Source organism: Rhea pennata, chromosome 4 (assembly GCF_028389875.1).
Source record: "Rhea pennata isolate bPtePen1 chromosome 4, bPtePen1.pri, whole genome shotgun sequence".
In the NCBI taxonomy this organism is placed as follows: Eukaryota; Metazoa; Chordata; class Aves; order Rheiformes; family Rheidae; genus Rhea; species Rhea pennata.
Window position 1 is genome coordinate 58,650,003 of NC_084666.1, and position 27,374 is coordinate 58,677,376.

The 27,374-nt window shown below is 35.5% G+C and overlaps 1 protein-coding gene across 10 annotated transcripts in view; it reads right to left on the reverse strand.

The window, feature by feature from the left end:
* BLTP1 (bridge-like lipid transfer protein family member 1) overlaps positions 1-27,374 on the reverse strand; it is a 125,362-nt gene that overhangs the window by 93,058 nt on the left and 4,930 nt on the right. For all 10 annotated transcript variants that reach the window (XM_062573999.1, XM_062574000.1, XM_062574006.1 and 7 more), the window contains exons 2-12: positions 23,281-23,410; positions 19,189-19,305; positions 17,228-17,306; positions 16,656-16,720; positions 10,934-11,120; positions 9,599-9,680; positions 8,783-8,976; positions 4,257-4,336; positions 2,979-3,129; positions 961-1,117; positions 206-284 (exon numbers count right to left, since the gene is read on the reverse strand). In XM_062573999.1, the coding sequence (XP_062429983.1) occupies positions 206-284; positions 961-1,117; positions 2,979-3,129; positions 4,257-4,336; positions 8,783-8,976; positions 9,599-9,680; positions 10,934-11,120; positions 16,656-16,720; positions 17,228-17,306; positions 19,189-19,305; positions 23,281-23,377 (1,288 nt within the window). In that variant the 5' untranslated portion in view covers positions 23,378-23,410. The remainder of the gene's footprint in view (positions 1-205; positions 285-960; positions 1,118-2,978; positions 3,130-4,256; positions 4,337-8,782; positions 8,977-9,598; positions 9,681-10,933; positions 11,121-16,655; positions 16,721-17,227; positions 17,307-19,188; positions 19,306-23,280; positions 23,411-27,374) is intronic.

Here is a 27,374-nt window from a genome sequence, read left to right on the forward strand (position 1 = left end):
ATTATATATGTAAGTGCTTTAACATCTTGTAGTGAAAGGAACAAGGAAATTGTTATTCTTCCTTTATAGAATCATAGAATCAGTAAGGTTGGAAGGGACCTCTGGAGATCATTTAGTCCAACCTTCAAGATATTCAGTCATAAGAACTAACATAAGCATTTAGGAAGAACATTAAGAAAGTAAATTAAGTTTAGCCTTAACTTACCATTTTCACTTACTGTCATGGGAATATTTACTTCCAAATATGATCCTGCACCAACATTTACATGTACAGCATTTGTTTCCTATATTGCAAAAGGAGGGAGGGAGAGGAAAAAGTCCAAACATTATTTGACTAGGCTCTCAACACAGAGTGTATTTTATGCCTCTGAGTGTTATCATTCACATCTAAACTCCCGTGTTAAAGAATACAACAACTGAAGTATTTCTTGCCTGCCTTCAGAAAAATTACTAATGATCTATGCACCATGATACTAGATATCTGATGCATGATACATGATTGCTAGATCACAAAAAGGAAGAGAACAGGTGAAGAATGAAATCACTCCGTGTTCTGTTATTAAAAGTATGAACAGGGGAAAAAAAAAAAAAACTCATATATACTCATCTCTCCCCACTAATATCAGAAGAAATTATCTCTTTATCATGACAAGCTCCATCCTGACGAAAGATTGCATAGGAAATTTAACAGGTTACCTATTCCCAAGACTAAGAGATGACACAGCTTAAGATGTAGCTTAGAAGAAACTTAAAATAAGTCAGCAAATATTAATGCATTTCAGCCAGGATTTGTCTTTTAAGGGTTTACCCAGAATCCTGAAAGATTAAAACAGTCTCTTAGTTTTTAAAACTATAGTCCTGTAACGAATCCCTGAGACATATGAAGACATGCACAACCGAAAAGCCCAATGTAATCACAACAGGAACGACCTGTTTTCTACACAAGATTTCATTATTTACCCTATTTTTGGTAAAAAGCAAATCAATAGTAGCATCTGCAATAATATTCATCCGCAGTTCAAAAGCGAGGATCTGTCTTGGTTTCCCAGGCTGCGCAATTTCTGAGACTTTCATAACTTGGTAGTCTGGTGGGAAGAAAAACTTCCACAAGCAATCCCTAGTGAAAGAGAAAAAAGAAATACTTTTATTCACAGAAGGAAAAAAACTTATGTATTTATCGCTTAATGATTTATCAGTGAGCTGTGTTGCCAAGTCTTTAGAAACCAGCATATAGGCTAAGAAAGAACATTTGTTTAAACTTTCAGAATCCTAAGATCTTCAGTCTTCAACAGCATGGAGCTTTGCAACTCATTATTGAAATCAGACTCCAAATTCTAACAATAAGAAACGATTTTGAATAGGAGTCATAAAAGAACAATCTATAAGTGATTTAAAAAAGAAATATTTTTGTTCAGAAAGCGAGAAAACTATATTTTTCTTCTTCTTCCTGAGCATCGGTTTGCAGTCTACCACAGGAACATAATAGGAAGCCAGCTGTCTGTGCTTGAGTTTGCGTATAAGTAATTGATGTAAAGACCAGAAATATACAAAATACAAACTGTTTAGCACATCAGAATGAGAATGAAATGAGGTCTGTATTTCTGCAAACTCAGTCTCAATGTTACTACTTGAAAGGGAACCCACAGCAATGGAGTATGGACAGCATAGCTTATATAGTTCTCAAAAGGGTGGATGTGAGTATTTGAGGGGTAGGAGTTTCTGAGCACCCAGCATCTGACCACTGTAGCAGCTTTAAAGATTTTTTTTTAAATTAAAAATCATTATACATACATTTATTAACACCAACCTGTGGAAACCTAAGATTTTGTTACATGGACTATTACAGATTGGTATTTCTAGAAGCGCTTATATGAACTGAAAGTACAAAGTCCACAGAATTTCTACAGATCTGTGCTCCTAAAACATTCAGACACTTTCCAAAACCCTATCTTCTATCCCTAGCATGGTGAGTGTTCCCATATATACACCTATGACCTCTATAAACTCCGCACTAGCACCAAATTGTCTCTTATCTAGTCACTTAAAATTATAAAAAGCATACCATCACAGAGTTAGCTTTCTTGGTAGTACTAAGATTATCATTCATGATTCACTGACTTGATGATCCCAGCAAAGCACTGCCTTGTAAACTGGCATTTTCTTTTAAATACTCTAAGACACTGTCAGATGTAATGATTACTCTTGGTTCACCATCCTCACATTCCTAAGAGACAGTTAATCGTAACAATTTCACAGGAGGATAAATGGAGGCCAAGAGAAGTATCTAGTAACTAGTAAGGGAAAAATGAGAAAGCACTGATCATGTCATTTTTACTTAATAGTCTTTACTCTGTAAATAATCCTATTGTCTCCAACAGAAATACTTAGTTAGCCCTCTGTAGTTAACTCACTTTTGCTTCTGAAGTACAACAGTTGTGTTCTGGCCTAGTACTTGTCACTAAAATACCTAAAAAAGTGAGTATTTCGGGGACTGCATTAAGTGGTTGATTCTCCCCACAAGTGGTAAATGATTTCTCCTCATTATTTTCCTAGCCAGATTTGTAGGTCTATAAATTTTCTCTTTAATACACAGTGGATTCGCATCTCCAAAGAAGTCAGCTACTCAGAACAATAGTCAGAAAGTAAACAAGTAAAAGATTACACTCTTAGGTACACATACTTGATAACTAATAAAACTACTCCATTCACTAAGAAATAGGAATTAAACATATTAATTAAAATATTTATAAATTAAGAACAAAAATTCATTGAGTGGCCCTAACTTTGGAAGGCCAACACATTAAACAATGATGAATTTACTAATCTTAAACTCTCATGGCAAAACTCTTTATTTTAGACTTCCTGGTTTGCCTCCTACCAATTACAAGTCTGAGCAAACACACCATGGAAACTTCAGAATGTTTTCTTAACAATGAGAAATTGAAGATTAAAACTGAAGATGTAAATCATAATAATACCTCTGCCTATCAGCCCAAGGTCCGTAATTGAAATCTGTTCCTTTTCCACAAACAATGTCCAAACCCCAGCATGGCGGCAGATCCTGTAATTTGCTGTCTTCATTGTTTGCTTCTCCATCAGTGCTCTCCTCTGTCTCCTCTGGTACAAGACCTACATTGCATAATATAATAAACAGATTATCAAAGGAAGTTGCTTCAAATTAGCATGAAAAATACTTACTAAGAACAACAGAGCTAAAGCATTCTGATGTCAGTTTTATTTGGGAATACTGTAATATGTAAATATCAAGCCACAATTCTATGTAAACTCCCTTGAGAAGGACAAGAATATGGCCAAAAATCCTTGGGGTTTTCCGAAGTGCTGCCCACTGATGTCAGCAAAACACTGCCATACACAGCAGTTCTACCTGTTAGGTCTACTTTCTGTCAATACAGGCTTTCATGCATCCATGTTCAGCTCTGAGTCCTACTTACAAACTAAGTTTTGTAACAAATAAGATTAAATTAACATAATCTCCACAAACAATGCAAAATCAAAAAAGGATTCAGATTCAAAGATTTTGCAGACTTAAAAAAACTTCCTGTAAAATAAAGTGGGAATATAATGCACTAGATTCAAAAATGAAGAAAGCAGACCCTGTGATGCTCAGAAATCCATACATCACATACACTTTCCAAAAAACTAGTAGAAAGTATTGACTACTTTTTCACTTAGAAAAACTTTCAGAAACCTATAAAACTTAGGTTTATAGCCAAAAACATAACTCGTTTCAAGGATAAATACCAAAATACAAGATTAATTGCTTGCACGTTGTATATAGACTCACAGAAGACAATGCTGATAGAGTACCTACACCTATATAAAACAACTCACCGATATAAACATACATAGTTATATCATTTTACCCTCGGAATTCTCCAGGACTCTAGATAATGAACCAGTCTAAAAAACTTACAACCACTAGAAGAACATGGCTCAAAATTTCATATCGATACTAAATATGGAACACATCAGCTCTCTCCCTTCTCTCTCAGTGAAAACTGTTTTTTTTTTTTTCCATTTGCAGAAAAAATCAAGGCTGGATTTACTGAACAGCACTTAAGAATGTTCTTATTGACCCCAAAATATTATACTCTTTCAGCCCAGAGATTCAAATGGACCAAGTTCCCTTTATTTTTCAGCATGAAAGAAAAAGAAATTGTCTAGCAAATCCAGACAATGAAATAAATAGCTCTCAAATCCTATAAAATATTATTTTTCTATTTAGCAGAAGATACCTGGTTCATCCATATAGTAATAGATATCAACATCATTGGACTGCATTACAACAAAACCTTCACCCATCAGCCTTGGTGGTCTGTATAGGAAAAAAAAAGTGCAAAGAGAAAGATTAAGAAAAGATGCACTAAGATGAATCTACTAATTCAAGCACTTTTATATGGAATGTGTTAATCATAACAGAAGAGATTACATAGGTCAGGCTCACTTCTGGCTTCCAAGTAATACATAATTAACCTTGGCAATATCAACAATACTGCCAATGCTAGGCTATGTCTACCCTGATTTGAAAAAAGAAGAAAATATACATATGTAGTTGCTCATTATATAGTTATTAATCCTACATAAAATAATTTAAAGATTTAATTAAAAAATCAAACATTAAGGTAACACATTCATCTTTGCACAGGGACATTTGTCACATGTTATAATCCATAATCAACTACTGATATTTTACTTTCAACATTTCATTTCATGAAGAGTTCCTTTCTCCTTGTCCTATATCACACACTTTTACCTGCTAATTGTTTTCGTACTAAAATAGCACTCTGAACCACAAGGGACAAGCAGTCTTCCGTAATTAGACCATTAGTAAAAAAAATTGCTGTTCTTTCTTAATAACAGACAGGGACCCAAATGGTAAAACCACTAGATGAAACACTAACGCTACGATATTAGTATGCTACGTTTCTTTTTTCACATTGTTGCTATATCTTAGTTTACATAACAATACATCTATATTATAGTTTCACAGCAAGGGGAGAAATTAGACATTCTTCTCACTTGCCAGCTACTTTTATAAGTTTGCACTACTTACAAAAAAAGAAATTCTAATGACAAAAATGCATAGTTCAAGACTGCAATCTGCTCAAGTATAACGCCCATTTTACCACACCTCATTTTAAATACAGGCAACCTTGGAAAATATGGAAGACGGCAGATGCAGAGTTCATGTGCTACAGGAAGTTCTTCAAAACAGGGTGGGATGTTTAAAATAAATTTTACTTTAAGAGTAAGAGCAGCAGTGGAAGATGAAATACTGTCTACTCACTCCTAACTTTGCTAGTCATTTTATTTTTCTGTCTAGAATTGAAGCAGCCTCCCCAGGAAGATGTAAATAAAGCAAGATCTGAAAAAAAAATCCGTTTAGCAGTTCATGAATAGAAGTGGGGAAAAAAAAATTAGACCTATAGAAACATTAGTTTTCTGAGAGACCTAAGACTACTCCACCTGCACTCCACAAGTCTCACGTAAGCCAGCAGTAGATTGAAAAGGACCCTGTGGCGTAGCCCAGCACGTGCCCTAGCAACTCCAGCCGCTCAAGCTGAGCGTACCATCAACAGGGACTTAAAGGAAGCCCTTCTGCTTTCTACGGCCACAGAAGAGAAGCTCACTGCATAACCAGCAGCACATCTCAGCACCAGGGCAGTAACTGCTCTAATGAAAACGATCATTTGCTATTGTCCGTCCATACTCCCAGTGGAGCACATTTTGGCAGGCAAAGTCCGCATGTTATTTAAGCAGCTCAGTATCTCACCACAAGGGTCAGCCAGCTGCAGCACTGGGTGGCCAGCATATGAAGGCAAATTCTACTCCTTTCTGTTTTACATAATACGCGTTTCGTTCTAAAAAGGAGAGGATAATTATCCTTTTTTTCATGAAGGGCACTCCTAGACTCTGGCACAGAGAGACAGTAGTTCTTGAAACACTCTGTACATTTGCCTAGGACTACAGCAATACATCTGACAAAACTATATTAAAAAATTAATGTAACTGTATAGCATGAATGCACAGGTCAGATTTAATAGTGCTTTATTTTTTCCTTCCTAACACTGTTTACTCACACAGTCTGAATGTTTTAGATCAGAGCTTAAAACAAAACTATTTCAAAAATTATTTTCAGATAAATTCTTCTTCAGCACAGACAATTTTGCTTAAACAACTTCGCAGCCAACAAATCTGTATGGACAGTGCAGTGCAGCTGTGGGAAAAGAGGGAAATATTCACGGGAAAGCTTTAGTGGCTGATGGGACGGCCAAATCCTCCTGTCAAATGTCATTGCTGTGTCATCCTCTTCATCTTTGCAATTTCTGGGGACTTTCTGGAGTTGTCTTCCAGACAATTTTCTGGAGAAAAGCCGTAAGTTCTTACACTAAATAGAAGTGAAGAGATGGACAGGAAAATATATCGTAGTTAAACTTCTTCCTCAGTCTTTCTTCTTCAGTTCTTTTAGTGTATGTTTACCACATCTGCATATTCAAGTAGTAATAAAATCTCTCTCTCTTGCTCTTGTTTTGCTCTGTCTGAATTTATTACACTTACGGTTTTTGCCTGTTCCGTGTGTTTTTCCAATTCTTTCATATACAATGAACATTCTCTTATGTTTTGCATCTTGTCTTTAGTTTCTTTGAGTCTCTTTTTACAACAAAGAATAGGAAAACACAGAGTAGCTGACTGAAGCAGTTCATTATCCTGCACTACTGAAAAAATTACAGGCCACAGCATACATAGCATAGCAGCCAAAAATCATTTTTTTTCTTTCCTAATACCTTTCCTTATGCTAGTCTCAGGATGGTCATAGGTTAGGTGATAACAGACAGGTGATGAAACCAGGTGTGGAACTAATTAAGATTTAAGACCAATTTATTTTTTCCCCTAAATAACAATGAACTGCATGGTCAATGTTTACTGCATGGTCATGCAAAAAAGGAGATAGAACTGGTTTTTTTAGCCACACTCTCAGCTTAAAGTGTGAATGAAACTACAGTAACAGAAAAGAGGAGAGGAAGCTACCTAATGAGATCATCGAGCCAACTCGTTCACCCTTCAGTAGACACAGCTATACCTCACGCGACTTCGATGCTAGAAACCCCTTCACAAGCCATTTTTATGGACAGGTTAGATGATCTCGGTATCCTTTATTATCAGCATCAAAAAGTACTACTTGATGTCTACTCTTAAATTTCCACTTTGAGCCTGCTGATTTAGTCACAAGTCTCCAAACTTCTCCTCTGTTTTGATCTGCTTTTTTAGAATGAAATGATGGAGGTGCCATCACTTTTGTAATAAATGTTTGTAATAAGTATGATAATTGTCAAGGTTGTTTCTTGATATTTATACTTACTAGTCAATCTGTTAAAAATTTCATCAATCACATCACTGTTTTTATACATGCATCACCTGCAGGAATTTCTGCAAGACACAGCTTAATTTTTCAACCTAAGACGCACAAGAGGGCAGGCTCTAAAGAGTCCAACATCCCTAGTTTTCAGGTAACTGGCTCATTTGTTGCATCTACACATGTTCTTTACACATATGCTGTCCTTCAGCCATCAGGAAATAAAGGGAAAGTGACAGAATAAAAGGAAAACACTTTGCGGAAGTAGGAGAAAAAGCTAGCAGTTACGAGTATCTTAATCCTATTTTGTTTCAATCTTGTTAGTTTGTTTCCAGTATTCGTTGGACAAACTTCCTCTGTCGTCATGCTCTAAGTGTGAGATCCTATATATGCCAAGTAATATCTAAAGTTGAAAACATATACACACTTATTACAGATGACAGTATTTGGTTGATGCAAAGCCAATACAGATACAAATGCAGTACAGTCTACTTCCAAACACTGCAATTCACTCTCTGGATATTGCTGTTCAGGGAATACAGGAATAGGTGTAATCAATTTACATGAATTCAAACATACAATTTTTACATTATTTACATTCTTTATTGAGCAAACAAAAAGACTGTAAAAGACTGAAATTTAGCAGCTTTGTCTGAAGGATCTGTTGAGTATATAACACTAAGCATTGAAGAAAATACTTCAGAAGGACCCTGACCTGTCAGGCATGCAGAAAATTCTGGCTATATTTTCATACCACATCAAGCCAGAATGTTAATCAAGAACACGCATCATGAACATCTAGCCGGATAAAGTATATCACTTTATGAAAGTATCCCTTATTTCACTTACTGTTATCACACAGTTTATTAAAAGCTGAACAACATTGGCTGGTCAAGGAATAGAATACATTAATACATACAATAATAACATTAATAATAGAATACATACAATAACATTAATAATAGAATACATACAATAGGTTATCCTTTGAAGACAAATTACTGATTCATTTAATTCTATCATGTGCAGCTTTGCCTTAGCTTTTTAAAGGCTACTTTCCAAACCACATGTAGATCAGCTCTACAGAAGTTAACACCTTAAGCCTTGTATTTATCCTTAAAAATTGTTGTCAAAGCTTATGTGCAGCTGTAGTATCCAAGCAAAGGAAAAGAAGAATTTAATGCAAGATATTAATCATAGAGTAGAACACACAGAAAAACTATGGTAAGATTGAGAAACAGCACTTTTCTCCATAAATAAAATAGGTTCAAAGATCCAAAATTTAAAACTTCTTTAGGAGTAAAAATGCCAAGCTATCTAAACACAATAAGAAAAATAAAATCACTGAAACACAATCAACATCCTTTTCTTGTTTTTCTTAAAGTATGAAATTATAAAGTATCTTACTCATCATTTTGAAGACCAACATATCTTGGACTTGGAACCAGCATGACTCTAACATTTTCCAATTTTCCCTTCACAATGTGCATAAACTGATCAAGGTGACTTGAAGGTGGTTTTGTGGTATACGTCAAAAAAGCATCATCAAAATTAATACAAAGTGTTTGTGGCTGATAATGATTCCCAAATGCCAAGCGACCCTAAATTAAAAAGAAAGCCCAATTACTCCAATTATGCACTGCTTTGCTTATATAATTTACCTATAATAATATAGATTAACCATCCACATGCAAGTAAAGACTGAATAAAAATGCTGGCCATAATTTGCGTATAACTAAGATTTTACCTTGCACATTCAAGCTCTCAATATTTTACCTCCTATGACCACAGTAACAGTTTCTCTGGCTTTTGTGAGGCAACATTAACTTAATAGGGATATTTGGACACATTCCTTATAAAAGATGCAGAGAAGCAAAAGAACTTTTTTTTATAACACCTAGTGCCAAGTTTAATTAGTTGATGATATTCTTGAAATCACTTCAAATCTAGGACAAAGGTATTTCAAAAAAAAAAAAAAAAGAAGAAAGAAAGAAAAGAAAAGAAAAGAAAAAAAGAAGTATTAGCATGTTTCCATGATCACCAGCAGGATTCTGATTGGGTCAGGGGACATACCAGGATAAGAAGAGGGGATATCTTAGAACTTTTTCTTAAAGCATGAAAGAAAACAAAAACTCAAAAAGAAAGTATAATCAAGTTAATTGTAAGACTGACTTTTAAGTATATACCGCTAAAGATATTCATTATCAGAGGCTTTTCACTTACTGTGCTCACATTGACTTTAATGACAGGAATAAGGGATCTCCATGAAGAAGAAGGGTCTTGAGATTCTGTTTTTACCTTAACACTATAGGGAAAAAAAAAAAAAAAAAAAAAAAGGTTTTCTTTTATTATTTTGCCTTTTCTGCAGAAGAACTAGCCAGTCTTTTCTGCTACAGGATTTCAGCTCTTGGGGAATGTTCCTTCCTGCAGGAGTCCCTCCTGTAAGGTAACTGCCGGCAGTCTACTGCAGAGTCCTCTAGAGCCTGAAAGAGCAGGAGGCAGATACAGCTAAGTCTTGGATGATTGTGTATTGTGAGCCGGCACAGTTAGAAAGCAACTGTGCCTTGTTTAACACAGAGCAATAATTAAATAAATCTTCCTTGGGGGAATCTTGATCTCTTGTAAATATTCCCAAAACAGTCCTTTTGTGTCTTTGGTGGGATTTGTCACTTCAAGACATAACCTTCCAAAATGCTCAAGTTCTGTGCTGACCTATCAGGCTGTTAGAGCACAACATGAAGAGACTGCCTCAGTGGCACAGCCCTTACACAAAATCAGGGCTGCCACATCATGCTGCAGCAGTTCACTAGGTAATTCTGGCCTAACCAAAAGCAGTAGAAGAACTAAGGTCTCATCAGTTCTCCTCTACTCTTGCCAACACAGCAGTGCTTGATGTGATTATGCCCAAGGAGAGGCTTATCATTGAATATCTGACTCCACTACACATGAACTATGTAAAGGAACTCTCTGCATCCCTGCACCATGTGTTATGAGTACTCAAGAAAAAGAAACAGAATGATTAAAGAACAAAGGAAGGGCTGGAGGGGAGACATCCATGCACGAACACATACCCCAAAAAACAAAACTTAAGAAATTAGCCTGAGTTTAAAATTGTAAAACCAGTAAGTCTTCCCAAAACTACACAGATCCTCATATTTATCTTGTCTGTTCAATATCTTGGGCAAACATTACTTCTACTGAGCAATTCCTCTATTATTCTGCAAGCATCATCTCCTCATCACATCTTCCCTTTCTCCCTTTCTAAAGATGTGCTTGAAATAAGAGTTTTCAGTCTGTCTCTCATCACTGAGCAAGAATATGCAGGGTTGTTGGTCCTTTTTTTCTTTTTTCTTTTATTTTATTATTTTTTTTTAATTATTATAGTAGGAAGTTTGAGGGAAGGAAAAAAGATGCAGACTGTCAGGCATGTCAGTGCAATTTCCAACCAGTGCTATGATCCAACCATTTGGCTTCCACAGTGTATGTTAACAAAACATCAACCAATTAGTTCAGCACTTCTGAGAACAAAACAAAGTACCCAAATGAATAACAATTTACCTTTCAAGATTGGTATGTGTTCTCTGTCTTACATTTATTTCTGCTTTCTCATCTTCTTTCTTTGCTGGAATTATTGTGGGATCCAAGCCAAATAGTTCTTGAAGTTGTCCATAGAGTTCAGAACGGTTATACACGTGAAATTCGAAGTCATTCACCATAATATATAGTCTTGTTTCTGCCCTTGGATCTAAAAAAATAGTAGAAGAAATGTTTCTAATTTAACTCCACTGGTCCCTACTGTAATTACAATTTTTCAAATATTGACATTTTGCAAAAAGAATCTACACGGTAGCAAAGAGCTGCTGAAGCACATACTAAAAAGCAGGGAAAAAACAACACAAATACACACACACACACACACACAAATTACACTGTTCCAAGCAAATCAATAAAGCTTGGCAGACCGGTTGTATACAAAATATAAAACCTGAAGGGCATTTCACCCTTTGGTCACAATCCAAACATAAATCCATGCAGGAATTGCACAAAATGGTAAATGAAGATTATTTAGTCTCATAAAAAAAAAAAAACCACTATTAATGTACAGCACAGAAGACTCAATGGCAACCTTTTTTTAAAAAAAAAAAAAAAGCACAGATAGCAATACTTGAGACTGAATCAGTCTCAAAAACTGAACAGTCTTCTATCCAAGCTCTGTGGAACAGAAAGTCTGAACTGAAGAAAGGCAGACAGAAAAAGAAAATATTAATCTGCAGAGCTAACAGGAGGCATATTTATTTTACACAATCAGTCAACACTTCAACAGATTTTAAATTTTAGTTATAGTATCAACTTGGCTCTTCAATTCAAACACAAGTTTAACACTTGCTGATTATGACATACTTTGACTTACTTTTGCCTTAGATAGTACGACCTAATTACGTAGTGAACATGAAGAAAAAGCTCGCACAATTTCCCCCTAATTACCTGGTTAGGAGAGTGCCCATTACATATTTACTCAAGAGACCTGAGCTGCTCTGAAATACCATCTGGTCTTTCCAAGTCAAACATACTTTAGGAAGCTGAAGCATCAGTGTCTATCACAGTAGTCCTCAACCTGTAACTTATGAAGAATGAACTGAAGGAAACACCACTCTCAGACACAAGAAATTAATAAGCTAGCTGTAACATTGCTGCTGTCACAGTTAGGAGATGAAATGCAGCAGCCCATAGCACACCTGCCCAAGAGACAAAGTCTGGAGACATTTGCTTTATCATACCAAGTTTCTTTGCTAACAAACTCATCTGTCCCCTGAAGTTACCTATCTACACAGCAACTGTTCCCAATAAACTCAACCCACCCTTTTTCCCCTCACACATAAACTACTGATAATCTCCATTATTAAAAATATACACATATATATTTATACATATATATAGTAAATTTCAGTGCTTCCTGGAGACTCATTATACATTGCAGCTTTCTTGAACAGAAGACAGAGAAAGATTAATGGACCAGTTCTGGTTCCTCCCTGGTTCTCACGAAAGTGTACTTCCTATCAAATACATTCATTGGCAATGTTAACATGCATGAAAAAGATAACAGGCAAAGGATGACATGATAAACATTGAAATATACAATTATTCTCCTAGGAGATCACAGAATCACCAAGAACATACATAAATGTATTTTTTAATACCCAAGAGGCAGGCATCTGGCTTCATTAATCAAAACAATTACATGCACTAATTCCTTTATTAAAAAGGGATTTTTATTTTTAGTTAAAGATACTGTTTTTTCCTCCCCAATCATAAAAATAAGATTTGATCTCTTCTCCATCCATCAATTTTCATGTCTGAAACATTTTTGAAAAAGCAAGGAAGAGAAGAACACCTGAGTATCATAGAGTTAAATAATACAAAGAAGCATGCATGTATGTCATATAGAAGAAACTGTCAGACCGAACCAAGACACTGAAGTTTTATCAGTATTTGTTGAAAATCAAGGTTACTGCGGGAGCCGAGGTTATGATATTTGCCTTCTGCAGAGTTTAATTAAGATGTATTATTTCTTTATAAAGCTTAGAATTATTCAAATGTTTATATCACACCCACCCAGATAATTCAACATTAATACTCTCATTAAATATGGCAGGTCATCAATAGTTTTAAGCTATAATCTCTGCAGTTTAAAATTAAATACAATCGTTAAGTGTTCATATGAATTAGAAATCATTATTCCCCTCTGTAACTTAAAAGTGAGCTAAGCCCGTGTACAGAGAAGAAGTAAGGAGGATTTCATCATTAGATTTGAGAGCATTTTTGCTTCTTTGTTTCTTTAAGAGCTTAGTTAAAAAAAACAGAAGATTTCTATGTGATCAGCTGTGACTTATCTAGTGAAAGCTAATGGGAACATGAAACAAGTCACCACCAACAATATTTAAAAGGTAGAAGGTTCTCAAGAAGAGTGTTTCCCCTTTCTAAAGGGCCTCTCAACATGTGCTATAACTTTGCAATACGAAAATTGATAATTTTGCTGTGGTACCTGAGCCAAGACATCTGGGTTGTGCCTTACTGGCAACATATTCCTCCAACTTTGTTCCTAAATCACTTAAATTTCTCAAGTATATACAAAATTATTCTCAGGTCCCAGAATGGCTTAACTTAACACTCAAGGGAGGAAAATAATCCACATATTTGACATCATCTATGGAGCACTTCCAACAAAAATGAAAAATATCAGTATGACAATACAAATATAGTACAAACATACTGCCATGATGACAAATGGATTGCACTTGCTACGTTAAACTGAGGAACTTTTTTAAAAAAAAAAAACACACAACAGCAAATGCAACTTTACTATAGGATATCAATAATAAATTCCCAAACATTGTGCAGTTCAAATCTTCTCTTCTGCAAGTAACACAGATTACCTCTTTATGAGAAGCATGCTTAAATTACAATGTAAGACAGCAACTTTGATTCCTGTTAGGCACGTGTTAATTTTGGTGTGTTTGTGTCCATCCTCTCAAAAAAAGTGAATTTTATCTGATGACAAAACAGTTCTCTTAGCTTTAGAGCAAACATGGAAAAAACAGAACGCAAAGCATTATTAGTTTCTTCCTGAACTCATCCTTCTCCAACAGACCTCAGACCCTGCTCCTCACTCGGGTTCTTGTTTCTTTATGCAATCTCACAAGACTTGCGAAGTCAGTGGATCTTAGCAAGTTAGCAGTGACTGGCAGGTACTACCACATACTTCAGCTTATCAGGAAGAAGACTGAGAGGCTATTTGAACAGAGAAGTTATGAGGGAAAACATCCCTGAAAAAGTGTGCACAGACTCCACAGGCACATGGAACAACGCTCAATTGTTCCTACCAAGAGGAGCAAGAAGTTGGAAGGTGAAGTTAAATCAAGGTTGAATCTGTAATTCCCAGCATTAAGAACAGTTTTTCTTTGGAACAACTTACTGAACATGCAATGTACTTAACATCACTCCATCTTTTAAGAAATATCACTTATCTCCCTTCTGAGGAAAATTCTATAGCTTGTTTAAGTTGGATGAACATGGGAGGCCTTTCCAGTCCTAGAAGCTGTGAACACATGAATGAATTTCTATTCATTCTCTTTCTCCAGGGTCGGTGGGGAAAAGGCCAGTCAATCTTCAGAACTTTCCTTCAGGAGATGGTGAATTACACAAACTTCAAACACAAATTAAGGAAGATGGCTTTTGGGAAATTAAAAACATCCCAGTGCTGAAGTTCAGCCTCTTGCTTACAGTTCTCATAACACTAAAAGCTAGAGTACCAAACAGAGCCTTCTACTAAACCAGCTGATGTCAAGTACAGATGCTCACTTGGAATGACCTGAAAAGCAGTTACCATAGCAAGCCCTCCCAATTATTTCAGGATCCTCCTTCCACCTCCCTTTCTTATACAAAAATAACCCTTCTCTAAAACTCTTAATATCTTAATAAGTGTGGTTTTTCAAGCAAAAGTATTAAAAAAGATTTAAGCTTTATCATTTTGTAAGAATCTGGTGGGTTCTCATTTTCAACAGTATCAGAATGCCCACATTCAGTCTATTCCTCTTCCTCTAGGAGCAGCTCAGCTATATTTTGCTTTACTTTTTATCAGAGACCTGAAACACAGCTATGCATCAGTAATGTATAGCTACAGCAGGTTTTCCAATCACTCTGTAGAACAGTTGCAAGAAAGGAATCCTTGAGAAAACAGCAAGCTTCAGGATGAAATTTACCATTGGACTCGGTAACTTGCTCAGATACAGATATTCTTAGTAAAGCATTATGAAAAGCATACCTACAATAGACTAAGAACCACTGAAGATTTTGTTTTTCCTTTGAGGTCAAAAATGAAAGCATCTCTGCTAAATAATCAAAAAATGTAAGTGAGGAAGGTTTTTTTTTCCTCCTAGGGAAAAAAAAAGTAGTAATTTAAGAGATTATTTTCTTCAGACTACTTTGTCAGACCTATTCACTTCTGATCACTACTACTATTTGGTTATTTGCCCACAAATCAGCCTGTCTTAAATTCCATCAGAAACAGTTAAAGCCTTGTATAACAGCCAAGCAAAAATACCTCCACAGAAGACAGACAAAATTATTTCTATTGCACTAAGTTCAATACATTTTTTATTCTGTGAGCCACTAGAGACATGTATTAAATAGAGAATGAAGAAAATTCTATGAATACCTGTTGGACAATGACCTGTGACTAAATAAACCTAATTAACTTTATGACTAGGTTCCATTTTCTGATTGATACGGTAAAGAGAACTTGAATAACATCACACTAGAAGGCTCATTAAAATGAAACGAGCTACTTTTTCTAACTTACTTCAATATTTTTAAAAGGCATCTCAAATACCTGCATAGCATAGCATGTAGCAGTCTACCACTGCAGAGTTTGTGCTGACAAGGCAGCAGTTGTACAAGCCTTCTGACAAATTTAAACAACTTGGGAGGGGTGGGGGGATTTATGGCCCTTCCCAGTTAGTGCCCTCCTCCCTAGTCACAACTACAGATAGTGGCCATGATTTCTGGCTGTGGTCTGCCATGACCCTCTGGTATTAATAACAGAATTACGATGCTTCAAAAGCCAAAAGAGGCAGGACTTGAGTCACTAAAAGACTACTGTAATCCTGTAAGTGTCTAAGTACATGTAACAGGCAGTTTATGTTATTTCAGTGTTTTTAGAGATACAATTAATCTCTCTTACCAGGTGTCTCGTATTCCAGACATAATAAGGAGGAAAAACAAATGAGTTTCTTCCATGTTTCCCCACTTCTCGGACCACAGATGTCACAAAGACACAGGGTTATAAAACACTAAAGAATATCCCTTACTGTAACACAACAGTTAACTTTGAAAGCTAACAATAGTTCCAGAATATTTCTTAAGTTTCTAATCATCTATAATTTATTAATAAATAATTTATTTATTAATAATTTAGTTTAAAAATTCAGTACAGAATCAATTATGTTTGGATTACAGTTAATGAAGGCTACTGTTAGGGTTAATGGTGTTTGTCTCAAGAAGGGCACTGCTAATTAATCCTATATGATTGCACTGTGCTGCACTAGTCCACTACTATACATCAAGCAGTTAAAGAAAAAAAAACAATACCTTCAGATTGCTCCATATACTTCAGGTACATAATAACAGTTCAATTACATACATACAATTGTGCAAAGGAAACATTTTCTGTAGGCTATCTGTAACCTTAACTTAAGCTTTTACAACTTCCTGAGAAGCCTACCATGCTGTTTCTGCTTGGGGTTGTACATCTTCCACCAGCGAAATATGACAAATCCATCTTGGATTCTAAATTGAATAAATTAGATAAAACAGAAGTTAAAAGATTAATAGTCCACATTCCCAAGTGCAGCTCATGACATGCTGCCTTAGACACTACAAAGATCTGCAGTTTTAGTACTGTAAAAGGAGTATTAAAGCACATACAAAATATCAATGCCTCCTAGCGCAATATTATACTAGTTACTGCATTAACTGAACCTGTACACACTGCATACACTGTGATATCCATTGTCTTCTCAGTACTTATTTCAACAGTATGAGTCAAAATTGCAAAATATTTGCTAGTCTGTAGTTCACGTGACAAAACTATTCTCCATTTCATTAAATGAATACAAACCACTTGGCCAAAACAGATATTCAAAATTTGATGGGAATACGAAGGAGTGAAAAGTGTTGATATAAAATAATTCTCCTTCAAATTCTAAAATGTTTTCTTTTACAAACATTAAGGCAACTAGAATCTTACCCAATACTGAAAGTTTCAATTGATAACGCTCAACAGCAAATCTGTACCTGATAGACATATCTTCTGTGATGTAATAGATTTCACGAACCATGACTTTTCCAGACAGCACGGAGAACGAGAAGGAACCTATGGTGAAAGAAAGTGTTTATACGACATTAGCCTGAGCTTTATTTTCTGGATGGTGAGACTATAGTACTCACTAATCCTGAAACGGATTTGCTGGATATCTTGATTTTTCCCTTTGAAAGCATTGACTTTCAGAGGAAAGAGAAGTCAGAAATTCAGAATATTCAAGGAAAAAAACAAACAAACAAACAAAAAACCCAAACAAACTAAAAAAAAAACACACTGTCACATCTCTAAAAGGTACTGGTTTGGCACCATCCAAGAATACAACCAGAGAGACTAGTCACTCAAAAATTCAGATGCCTTGTCAAGTTTGTGAGAAGACTTTGAAAAGCTATTTTGAACATTTATAGGATCAAGCCATTGAATGTGTAGAGAGTAACTAGAGAAATAAAGATTCCGAACTAAAGAATTTTTAAATGGCTATCAAATCATTAGTCCAATTATTTTGACAAGCTGTGTTTACAGCAGGAAAGAATCAATACATATGAGAAGACTAGCATGTAATGCGATAACTCGTATTTTCTGTAATGCTTTTCACTTCACTCACAAAAAATTAAGTAAAACATGATTTGTTAAAACACAACCAACATAACCAACTGAAGATAAAGTGTAAAACATGGGATTTAAATAATGTTGTTTTTCTTACTAATTAAGTTTATAAAGAACACTATACTTCCAGACAGCTATCTCCAACTGTCTTTACTTAACAGCAATTTCAAAAACAAAATTTTTTATAAAAGCCTATAGATCAAGTGTAGCAGCCAGTAAGTATTTCAGCTATATTACTGTTCAAAAAAAGCTGTATTTGAAGATAATTTGGATTACAGCTCTTAAATTTTGAAGGCATGAGTAAATTAATGGAGCTTTCTCCTTTATGGAGAGTGGGGAATGTAGTGTTTAAGTTTCTACTGCACTTATGAGTAATAGTTGCAAAAGTCCAGAAGTTTAGGAAAAAAAAGTCGTTCTGGGAAGCAGAAAGATAAAGGCATGAAAGAATAAGTGACAGAAGATTAAAAGCAGAATCAGAGCGAGGCTGTGGGATATAGCCCTCTGTGACTCAGCATCATGTATTTTTGTAATGTGGGCGAGTGCCCAAGTGATTTGCATTGACCTGTTTTATTCAAAAAAGCTTTAAAATAAAAAAAAGAAGAATTGATGAATTTTGATGCAAGTGTTCTAGTCAGTATAAATTCTACATATTACAGTCCCAGTAAGGATTAACACGATTAGCTGTTCTGAGAGGTTATTTGGAAAGCAAGGACACCACCACAACAAGGAATCAAGGCTTGAGACTGCGCTGTGCTCCTTTGAGGCCAGACCAGCAGTCACTACGGCAGTCACTACCCAGACTTCTGATACGGTACAGCAGGCCCACAGGTGTGGGGGCATGGGAAGCTGTGCCCCTCAACACCAAATTATTGTGCAGGTTCAGAAGCAGCACAGGCAGATTCCACTGGGAGCTCAGGCCAGTCTTCCCTTTTAAAAGGCTGATCATTACGATATGAGGGCTTTGAAAAAGAGATAAAGGAGAACATACACATTGTATTCACATAATGTATACAGACTGAACAGGGAAAAAGTACACCTGATATAGAATAAAACCTGTAAGTGAGTTTTACTTTAAAATATTGAGGAATTCAATACAAACATCTTGGCAGTAGTAGCAGTTTGGGGTTGGGGGGTTTCTACCTACCCTAAGAACTATACCCAAAAGCAGGATATCAAAATTTTTTTTTAAACATTAAATCCATACTGATAAATTACTACAATAAAGGAAAATTTTGATTTTACTTAGAGCTTTTATCAATTAAAAAAAATAACGATGAAAAGCAGTAGACAGACACACTCACACAATCACATTACATCAATCATAACTTACCAATATGGATGTAGCCATGTTTATATAATCTGTTAAGAACCAACGTTAAAATAAGTCCAATGTTCCGAGAATTATAGTAAGTTAGGTAGATAATCCATCCACAAGACAATATTGTTGCTGTTGAAAGATTAAAATGAATTAACATATTTAAAAATGCATGCTGACCTAGATAAAAGCCTTACCTATCAAGACAAAGCACAATGTTCTTATTCTCCAAAAAAACCCTTAAACTGATGAGACTTTAGCAGGTGTTTTGGGAGAGAGAGTGCAAGAAGGACAGAGGGAAAAGGAAATGAGAAATTCATAAAAGTACAGATTCTTCACTGTTCTTCCATTCCTCAGTTCAAAAATATGATCTACAGAGGGCCTCCAAAAGGGCCACACATTTAATTGACATCTCTTACCTCCCAAGAAGTTAAAATTCATAGATCAAATTACAACATGCTTTACCCCTTTCATAATCATTCATGTTAAAATACCCCAAAAGTACTCTCAGACATCATATTACATTTCTTTGCCAACACTCTCCAAACCATGACTTATAATTTAAATTTCTAGCCTTTCATATCTTAGCTCAGGAAAGTTACTACCAAATCTGAAATAATATCCTATGCTCCATTACCCTGAGGGGGGAGGGAAAAAAAACAAAAAAAACAAAAAAAAAAAACACGTATCAGCCCTTGAGTTAGCAGAAATATATTACATTATATTACATTGTCACCAGATGGAGCATGGAACTTGTTGGGGAAAAAAGGGAAAAAAAATAGGTCTGCTAATCCCCAAAGTAATTTTTACTTTAGTTGATTAAGACCTAATAACCTATTTCTAACTAAAAGGGTTCTCAAACCTTCCAGAAGGACAAACCCAAAAGGAATGGGACTGTCAGGGAACGGACTAGTTCAAAGTCACTTTCTTGATAATTACAAATAAATCTTGATAATATGAAACAAAGTAGGAAATCACGCCATTTTTGTATTCAGGGTAACTATTCATTATACTAACTGAACTTTATAACAAAATGCTTTTACATATACTTCATATTTAAAAAACTTAAATGGAAAAACCGAAATACAGAAAATCATGGGTATAATGCCTTCACTCTGCAGATAGTTCAGGTGACTGGTACTTGGGTTTAAATACTTGAACTGGGTTAGTCAAGTACAAAATAAATGCACCTTAAAGCTTTTACACCTTTGTCTGTAGCATCATCCATTGCTTTGTAACAACATCTGTGCTTTGTTAAAAGCCAAAAAGGAGAAGGTAGAAGAGAAAGAAAAGATGACTTGTATGACTGCCTTTTTTGTACTGGAAAATGATTCCACTTTGGCCAAAAAAAAAAAAAAAAAAAAAAATCACACAGGCAAGTAAGCTGCATGACATGTAATCAAATTAAATCTCAGGGCAAAGTTTTGTGAGGATGATTACTCAGGGGCAAGGGATGGAGGGTTAAGGCTAGGCTCCAGGAAAGCAACTGGTGCTGGCATTCATTGAAGGCACACTCCAAGGACGGTGTTTACCTCACCCAGTTTTCAGATGAGTAAGCCACTCTTCCACCAATGAAGGGAGAAAGGTGGAATGACTCCCACTCAAAGAGTCTAACTGCAGTCAAACTAAATTTGAGATTAAAGTTCAACTAGACACTTCTAGATACCTGAAGTCAAGAAGGTATCCTCTTAAAGTGACATACTTGGGGGGCAGGAGGGAGAGGGTGGAATCAGTAAATTAGTGCAGTTACCAGGCACTGCGGCCCTAATCCCTGCCTCCACCCCTGCCCCAAACTGCACCCTTTTCTTTCCTCTCACCAAATTTAGTCTCCACTATTAAATGATAGACCCACTAAAATTAGGAAATATAATTAACAGAGTTAAGAAAGCTCATCACGGAAATTACATTTTTGCCTTCAAAAATGTCTTCTGCCAGCATGCTGTAGGTAAATACAGGATTCAATAATGCTTAAATTCACAAAGAGTTATGCCATTCAATTTTTCAGCTGTTGAATAAGTAAATGCCAGCTGAAATCAGCCTTTACTGCTAACGGACACAGTACAAACAACTCATCACCTAAAGAATTGTTACAACTAGAACTGAAACCACTGAAATTCATGAGTTACAGGATAAGATACAGTTTTACACCAATTATCGTAACAAATTAGATTGTTAGATTGTATTTAAATTAGATTTAAATACAAAACATTACAGTTTGCTACAAATCCTGCTGCACATTTAAAGAGTACGTAGCTTTCTTAAAATGTCATTCTAAACAGAGTACAGATTTTACACAGTAAATCTTATAAAGCTGCAACCTGCTGGAAAGTTTTATTGCACGCCTATTTAAAAAAAGTTATTTTGGAATTGGGCAACAAAACTTCTAAGAACATTTTCATTTCTTGAATTCATCATCTGTTATACTGTGATCAATATTTAGCTATTTCAAGAGAAGACAACTTTTTTTGTTCTTGTAACAGGATATCTTTAGTCAGCAGATGAAAGCAGAGGAGAAAGATTTAGTTAAAACTGTGTCAGTTAATAAACATTAAGTTCAAAAACTTGTATCCAAATCTTGTACTAAACTGGAGGCTACTCAGACTTTTCTGTTTGTGTTGTTTTTAAAATCCCAAGAGAGCTGTTAGAACTGGAGAGATCACTATCTCTCGTTTGTATGTATGTGTAAGCACACATAGGTAAATCTACCTTAGAGTAAAGTGATGGATTAGATTATTTCTTGAAGATCCATCCACTCTAACCTCCTGTGAAGCAAGTTTGCAAATTGAATACGCTTAAGCAAAGCTTTCTTTTTAATTTATAATTGTTACATGGAGTTGTTTATATACTACTAACTTTCCAAGTAGTATTATTAATAGTTTGCTCAAAGAATCTAGTGTACAGAGAGACAAGGGAGAAAAAACCAAAACTCTATAGGCTGCAGATCAACACATTTATTCTTTGGTGGAAGATGTGAACATCTAATTTTTCAGATCTCTCTTCATGTCTGTTCACATTTTAGCATCAGCAACCATCCGCACAGTGACTTCCCTTACTTTCATCCTGATTACACACAAAAATTTTTGACTCGAACTTTCTGACAGAAAATATTAAAGGTGAAATAAGTAATATTCCAAGTGCACTCTCAGATATTTCACCTTTGTCTTACCCATTCAAATATGGCCTACTGAAAAATAATTCCAGGGTATCAACAAACAAGAGACACAGTTCTAAGTTCTCAAAAGTCAACAAAAAAAATGAAAAAGAAAAAAACACTTATTTTTCCTCTGCTGCCCCTCATTCTCCAGATCCAGGATCAAAGCTGAAAAGCAGGTATTGTCTACTTTTGGAAAAGCCTGAATTCTTCACAGTTACTTCTAGCAGTCTCATCTGAACCTGAACACAACAATACAACTTAATGATTACTTTGCTCTTCCTGTCCTACCTGTTCACAGATTATTCAGGGGGAGGGGAAAAAAAGGAAAGAAAAAAAGGAAAAAAAAAGAGTATCTACACACAAATATAAAAACCACATTCATTTTATAAAAACACTAACATACCTAAAACAGGAATATTTACAAAACCAGATTGCCCATAATTGAGTACACCATGGTTGGGTTTAAAGCCTTATTGTGACACATGACTTAGTCTAGAAGTTATATCATTAAAGCCTTTACAACACTATTCAAACTACACATACCATATTAAATGGGAGATACGTTCATATTTCTATAATGAAGTTATTGTACCTGTCTGTCATGTTGAAATGGTAATCCTTTGTTATGTATTACACTTAATCATCAACTCAGTTCTCACTGAAGTCTCATCTGTAGCTGTTGTAAAGCATCATCCTTTGCACGTTTGACTTACCTCTTGAATATCATAGTTGGAATAGTATTGGAAGCAATTCCATATTAGTTGTTTCTGATTTACTTAAGCAGAGTAGCATTGCCATATATCACTAAACAGTTGTATGATAAATGAAAATCAACTCTTAATGTTTTGATGTCTTTTAGTAAGAAATTCTAAATTGGTGTAGCAGTATTTAGAGAAGTATGCTTAAAACCACTCACAAAACCATTTAACCAAAACAGAACAGATTCACCTTACCTACTAACAGCCAAACTACATTGGAGTCATGTTCTGTCAGGAAGTCTTCCAATTGTGTGATACTTGGGACAAAACTATCATTTTTTCTCTGATCCATTACTAAGTTGTTTTTGTATCGGTACCTATAGAACTGAAGGTAAAAAAACAAAATGAGTAGTAAGTTCAGTACAGTTTAAAGAAAACTGAGTATGTAGCACATGAAACAATACCTAACAGCTTCCTTAAATATATATGTGTGTATACATATATATATATATATATACACACACACACATATATATATATCCTATGCCCTGCAAACTTAGTAGTCCAAATATCTTATACAACATATAAAAGTCAACAAAGACAATACGTACAACAATTACACTATAGCACTAAGTCAAAAGGCAATTGAACATAAAAGTAAAAACTAATCTGTATTAACCTAAGCATTCTAGCATACAAAAAGGTAACAAGACAAACTGTATGCTTCATATTCGCATATTAGAGATCTGTTCAGTTTGTTTCAAGAGAATATTCTCTTGAACTGGTGAATTAAATATCCATCACCTCAGTATTATAGCTTAGCCTCCAATAACTCACTTATTTCGTACCTCTTATTTCTTACGCACGGAATGCCAAACACAGCCCATTTGAAAACAAAAAAGATGGTGTTATTTCTGCCAGTGAGATAAACAACTTCCTAAAGGATATTTTTGTTCAGTTCAGGTTTACCACTGAATTTTGTGAACCAACCCCATAATTTACATCATTTCAGGATGTTCATATAAGTTTTCTCCTCGTTTTAGCAGGTAATGAAGGAGAACCAAAAGTAGCTCCTTATACCAACAGAGAAAACAGTCCTAGCCCAGGATACCAATTCTAAAACCTGTTTTTAATTGCTAATTAATTTAATCACTCAGAATCTGGAGGCTCAGGCTGTAAACTGAATATGCACAGATACCTAAAAGTTGAAAGGCAGTTAAACTTGTTACAGAGCTTTTAATTATCATTTGTGAAACTCATTAAGCCAATATTTCATTCTGAAGAAAGATGTTCAACCAGTTGTCTTAAACACCTACCAAAAAGTACCACTGAGTCACCTGAGAGGAGGCAGCCCTACAGTTCTTCAAATACATGCATCTGCTTAAGGAGAGGCTACATGCGATCAGAGGCGAGCAGAATAAGGAGAATACCCTCAGGCTTTCCCATAGCAAGAGGGGGAAGCTGATCAGACCTTTACAGGAAAAGCCCCTCATCACACACCACATAGCACAGAGCCCAGGTGGCTCCTTTCACGGCCTCAACCTGATACTCGGTTATACCATTTCAAAGCAAATTCCATGGAGTATTTAACTACATTTGAACACAGAGCAAAATTCAGACAGGCAGGAAAAACATATTAGCACGAGATTATATTAAGGAATCAATATTTAAAGTAGTGCTGTGTGAAAAGTGTTATCTTTCAGCACACTACAGGCCTTTACGGTATGCTCTGGCCAGTAGCAAAGAACCGTTGCACCGATGGAAGGCAAGGCTGAAGTGTATACTTCCAGGCAATTTTAGGAGCTACAGAAAATTTCCTTAACTTCTTTATCCAGGAAGTCTATTAGTTCTCTTGCTTTAAGACACATTTCAATCATCTTATAAAAAGTGACTACACATATCTGCTATACGGAGCACAAAACCAGTCCTTCTGATCTTCTGCATTTATTCAAAACATCCAGAAATCATCTTGCAATTGGGTTATATTAATTAAGTATGATTAACAGGGAGTAGTTCAGATCAGTATCATTTGTAATTATGCAGTACCATTCTACTTGTGTTAGTTTCATTTGAAGTCCTGTCCCTTGGACATTATCTGTCAAGCTTTCTTACAGGAACATAAGCTTTTTTTTTGCCTTTTTTTTTTTTAATACACCTTCATACTCTTGTCTTTACTCTTGTCTTGCAAATCAATGTTAGCATTAAACACTCAAAAAAATGAGAACTTTTATCTCCTTTCCTTTATTAAGTTTCTGAAGCTCTCCAACAAGAATTAAAGAATGTGAAGCTAAATACCACTGATAAAGCTCTGCTTTTTGAGCAGCATAACATCTTTGCAAAAACAGGTATTTTAAAAGTGCAGTCAAGAAAAAATAATTTATCCTTTTTTTCCTGTAATATCCATACTACTCTCTCAGTATTTAACTTGGAAATAAAATGTGGCTGGAGAAGTCAAAAAGCCTGCTTTAAATGCATTTATATCTCACTTACATTTGGGTAAATTCAATATTCTGAATTAAGAGTCTGTGCTTTGAACTAACACAGGCACAGTCTCAAAGAAAAACATTAGCAATTTCCTCACCACCTCTTCTGATAAGAAGGGATAGAATGGAGAGGAAAGAATATGAAAGTAATAAGTAAATTTACACAAAATCTCCAGACACTGCTTCCAGTAGTGATGATAAAGAAGCTTCGCTATAAACCGGAATAATAAGCATCATGCATGGATGTTTTTAAAAAGAAGTTCTTGTTTTAGAAGGGACATTATAATGGCAAACTCAATTACACAATGATAGTGCAATTTGATTTAAGCCTTTCACAAAGGCTTATAGGTATTATTTAAAAAAAAAAAAAACAAAAAAAAAACATGCCATCTTGTATTAGGAAGTAGATGTGCAGACTGCCTATAAGATCCTTCAACTTGTGAATGACAGAGGAACTGGGGAAACTGAAGTCAACATATTTCAGCATAAAATTCACCTAAGGAAAAAAAAAAGGATTTTGTGGTCATACAAGAGAAAATAATCTTTCTCTTCTGATCAAGACTACTGTGGAAATGTTGCCAGTTGATGGGGACTGCTTGTTACATAAAAGAACATCACTGTTTAATCTTCTAAGAAAGCCTTTGTGACATTTTCCTAAGAAATTACCCTCTAATGTTACTTGATACTGAGACAGAGTATTATATATTGTTATAGCTCTAAGGAAGACTGTGGCAAAACAAGTCAAAGACTGCAAGTCATTGGATCCTGACATTTACTTATTTAAATAAAGATTGTATTCATCATTTTTTTTGTTATCACTATCCCAAGTGTAAACTGGATATTCTTGAAAGTTTTCTGGAATATACTTGCTACTGGCATGTAAGTAAACACAGGAATCTCACACTAGTCATTATTTCTAAATCCATCATTTTCACAGAATCACAGCCGATCATCTCACATACTGTCCCACTAACAGGCACCGTTTGCCCCTGGTTGGCTTGATCAAGTGACCTGAGGAAGAGGATGGCAGCAGTGAAAGTGTAACCATTCAGAAACAGGCAGGTGTAACACTTGCACTAGGAGTGGGATCTTGGTCTCAATGAGGAAGCAGGTGTTTTAAATAGATAATGAAGCAACATTGCCCACAGAAACTAGTGAAACAAAAGGGGATCCATGCAGAGACTAATGTAGTACATACTATTTATAAAGCCCTCGTGCATTTGGGTCATGGAGTGCAGAGAGGCAGGAGTAGCACCAGGACTATCAACAGAAACACCAGCTTTTCAACAGCTAGTATCTGTCCTGAACAGACAGCATCTCTTCCTGGCAACAGCCCTGATGATCCTGCTCCTGCCTCTGTATCTTCCATACCGTATGTATGCCATACATGTACACTTAAACTGCGCTTACTGCTTACTGCATGCATCCCTTCCTCTTAGACTTATTACTATGGGCAAATACTTCCAAATCTGTCAAAACATTAACTGTTACACTTTCTAGGAACACATCTTTGACCAAGAGCTTGATACGCCTTTAATTTAAATGGAAACCATTACTGTATTTTTCTGAAGTAAAGGATACTCTCCAAATCTTAGGGGATTGTTTTTGAAAGAAAGATACTTAAGTCTGGATGGGAAACAGACCCTTACTATCTGTACCAATACAAAACAGAAAGCACATGACAAAGAAAAAAGAAACCTGGAACTTCACATTTACCTGTCTGTATTTATTTACTGTATCTTCTCAAGGGCTCTAGTGTTTTATAGTGAGCCAAGTAAAACAGCTGGAACATAATCCAAAATCCTAACTTTTTTTTTGTTAAGGCCCCAGAAAAACAGCACATCTTCACTATTCAGTATGGTACTC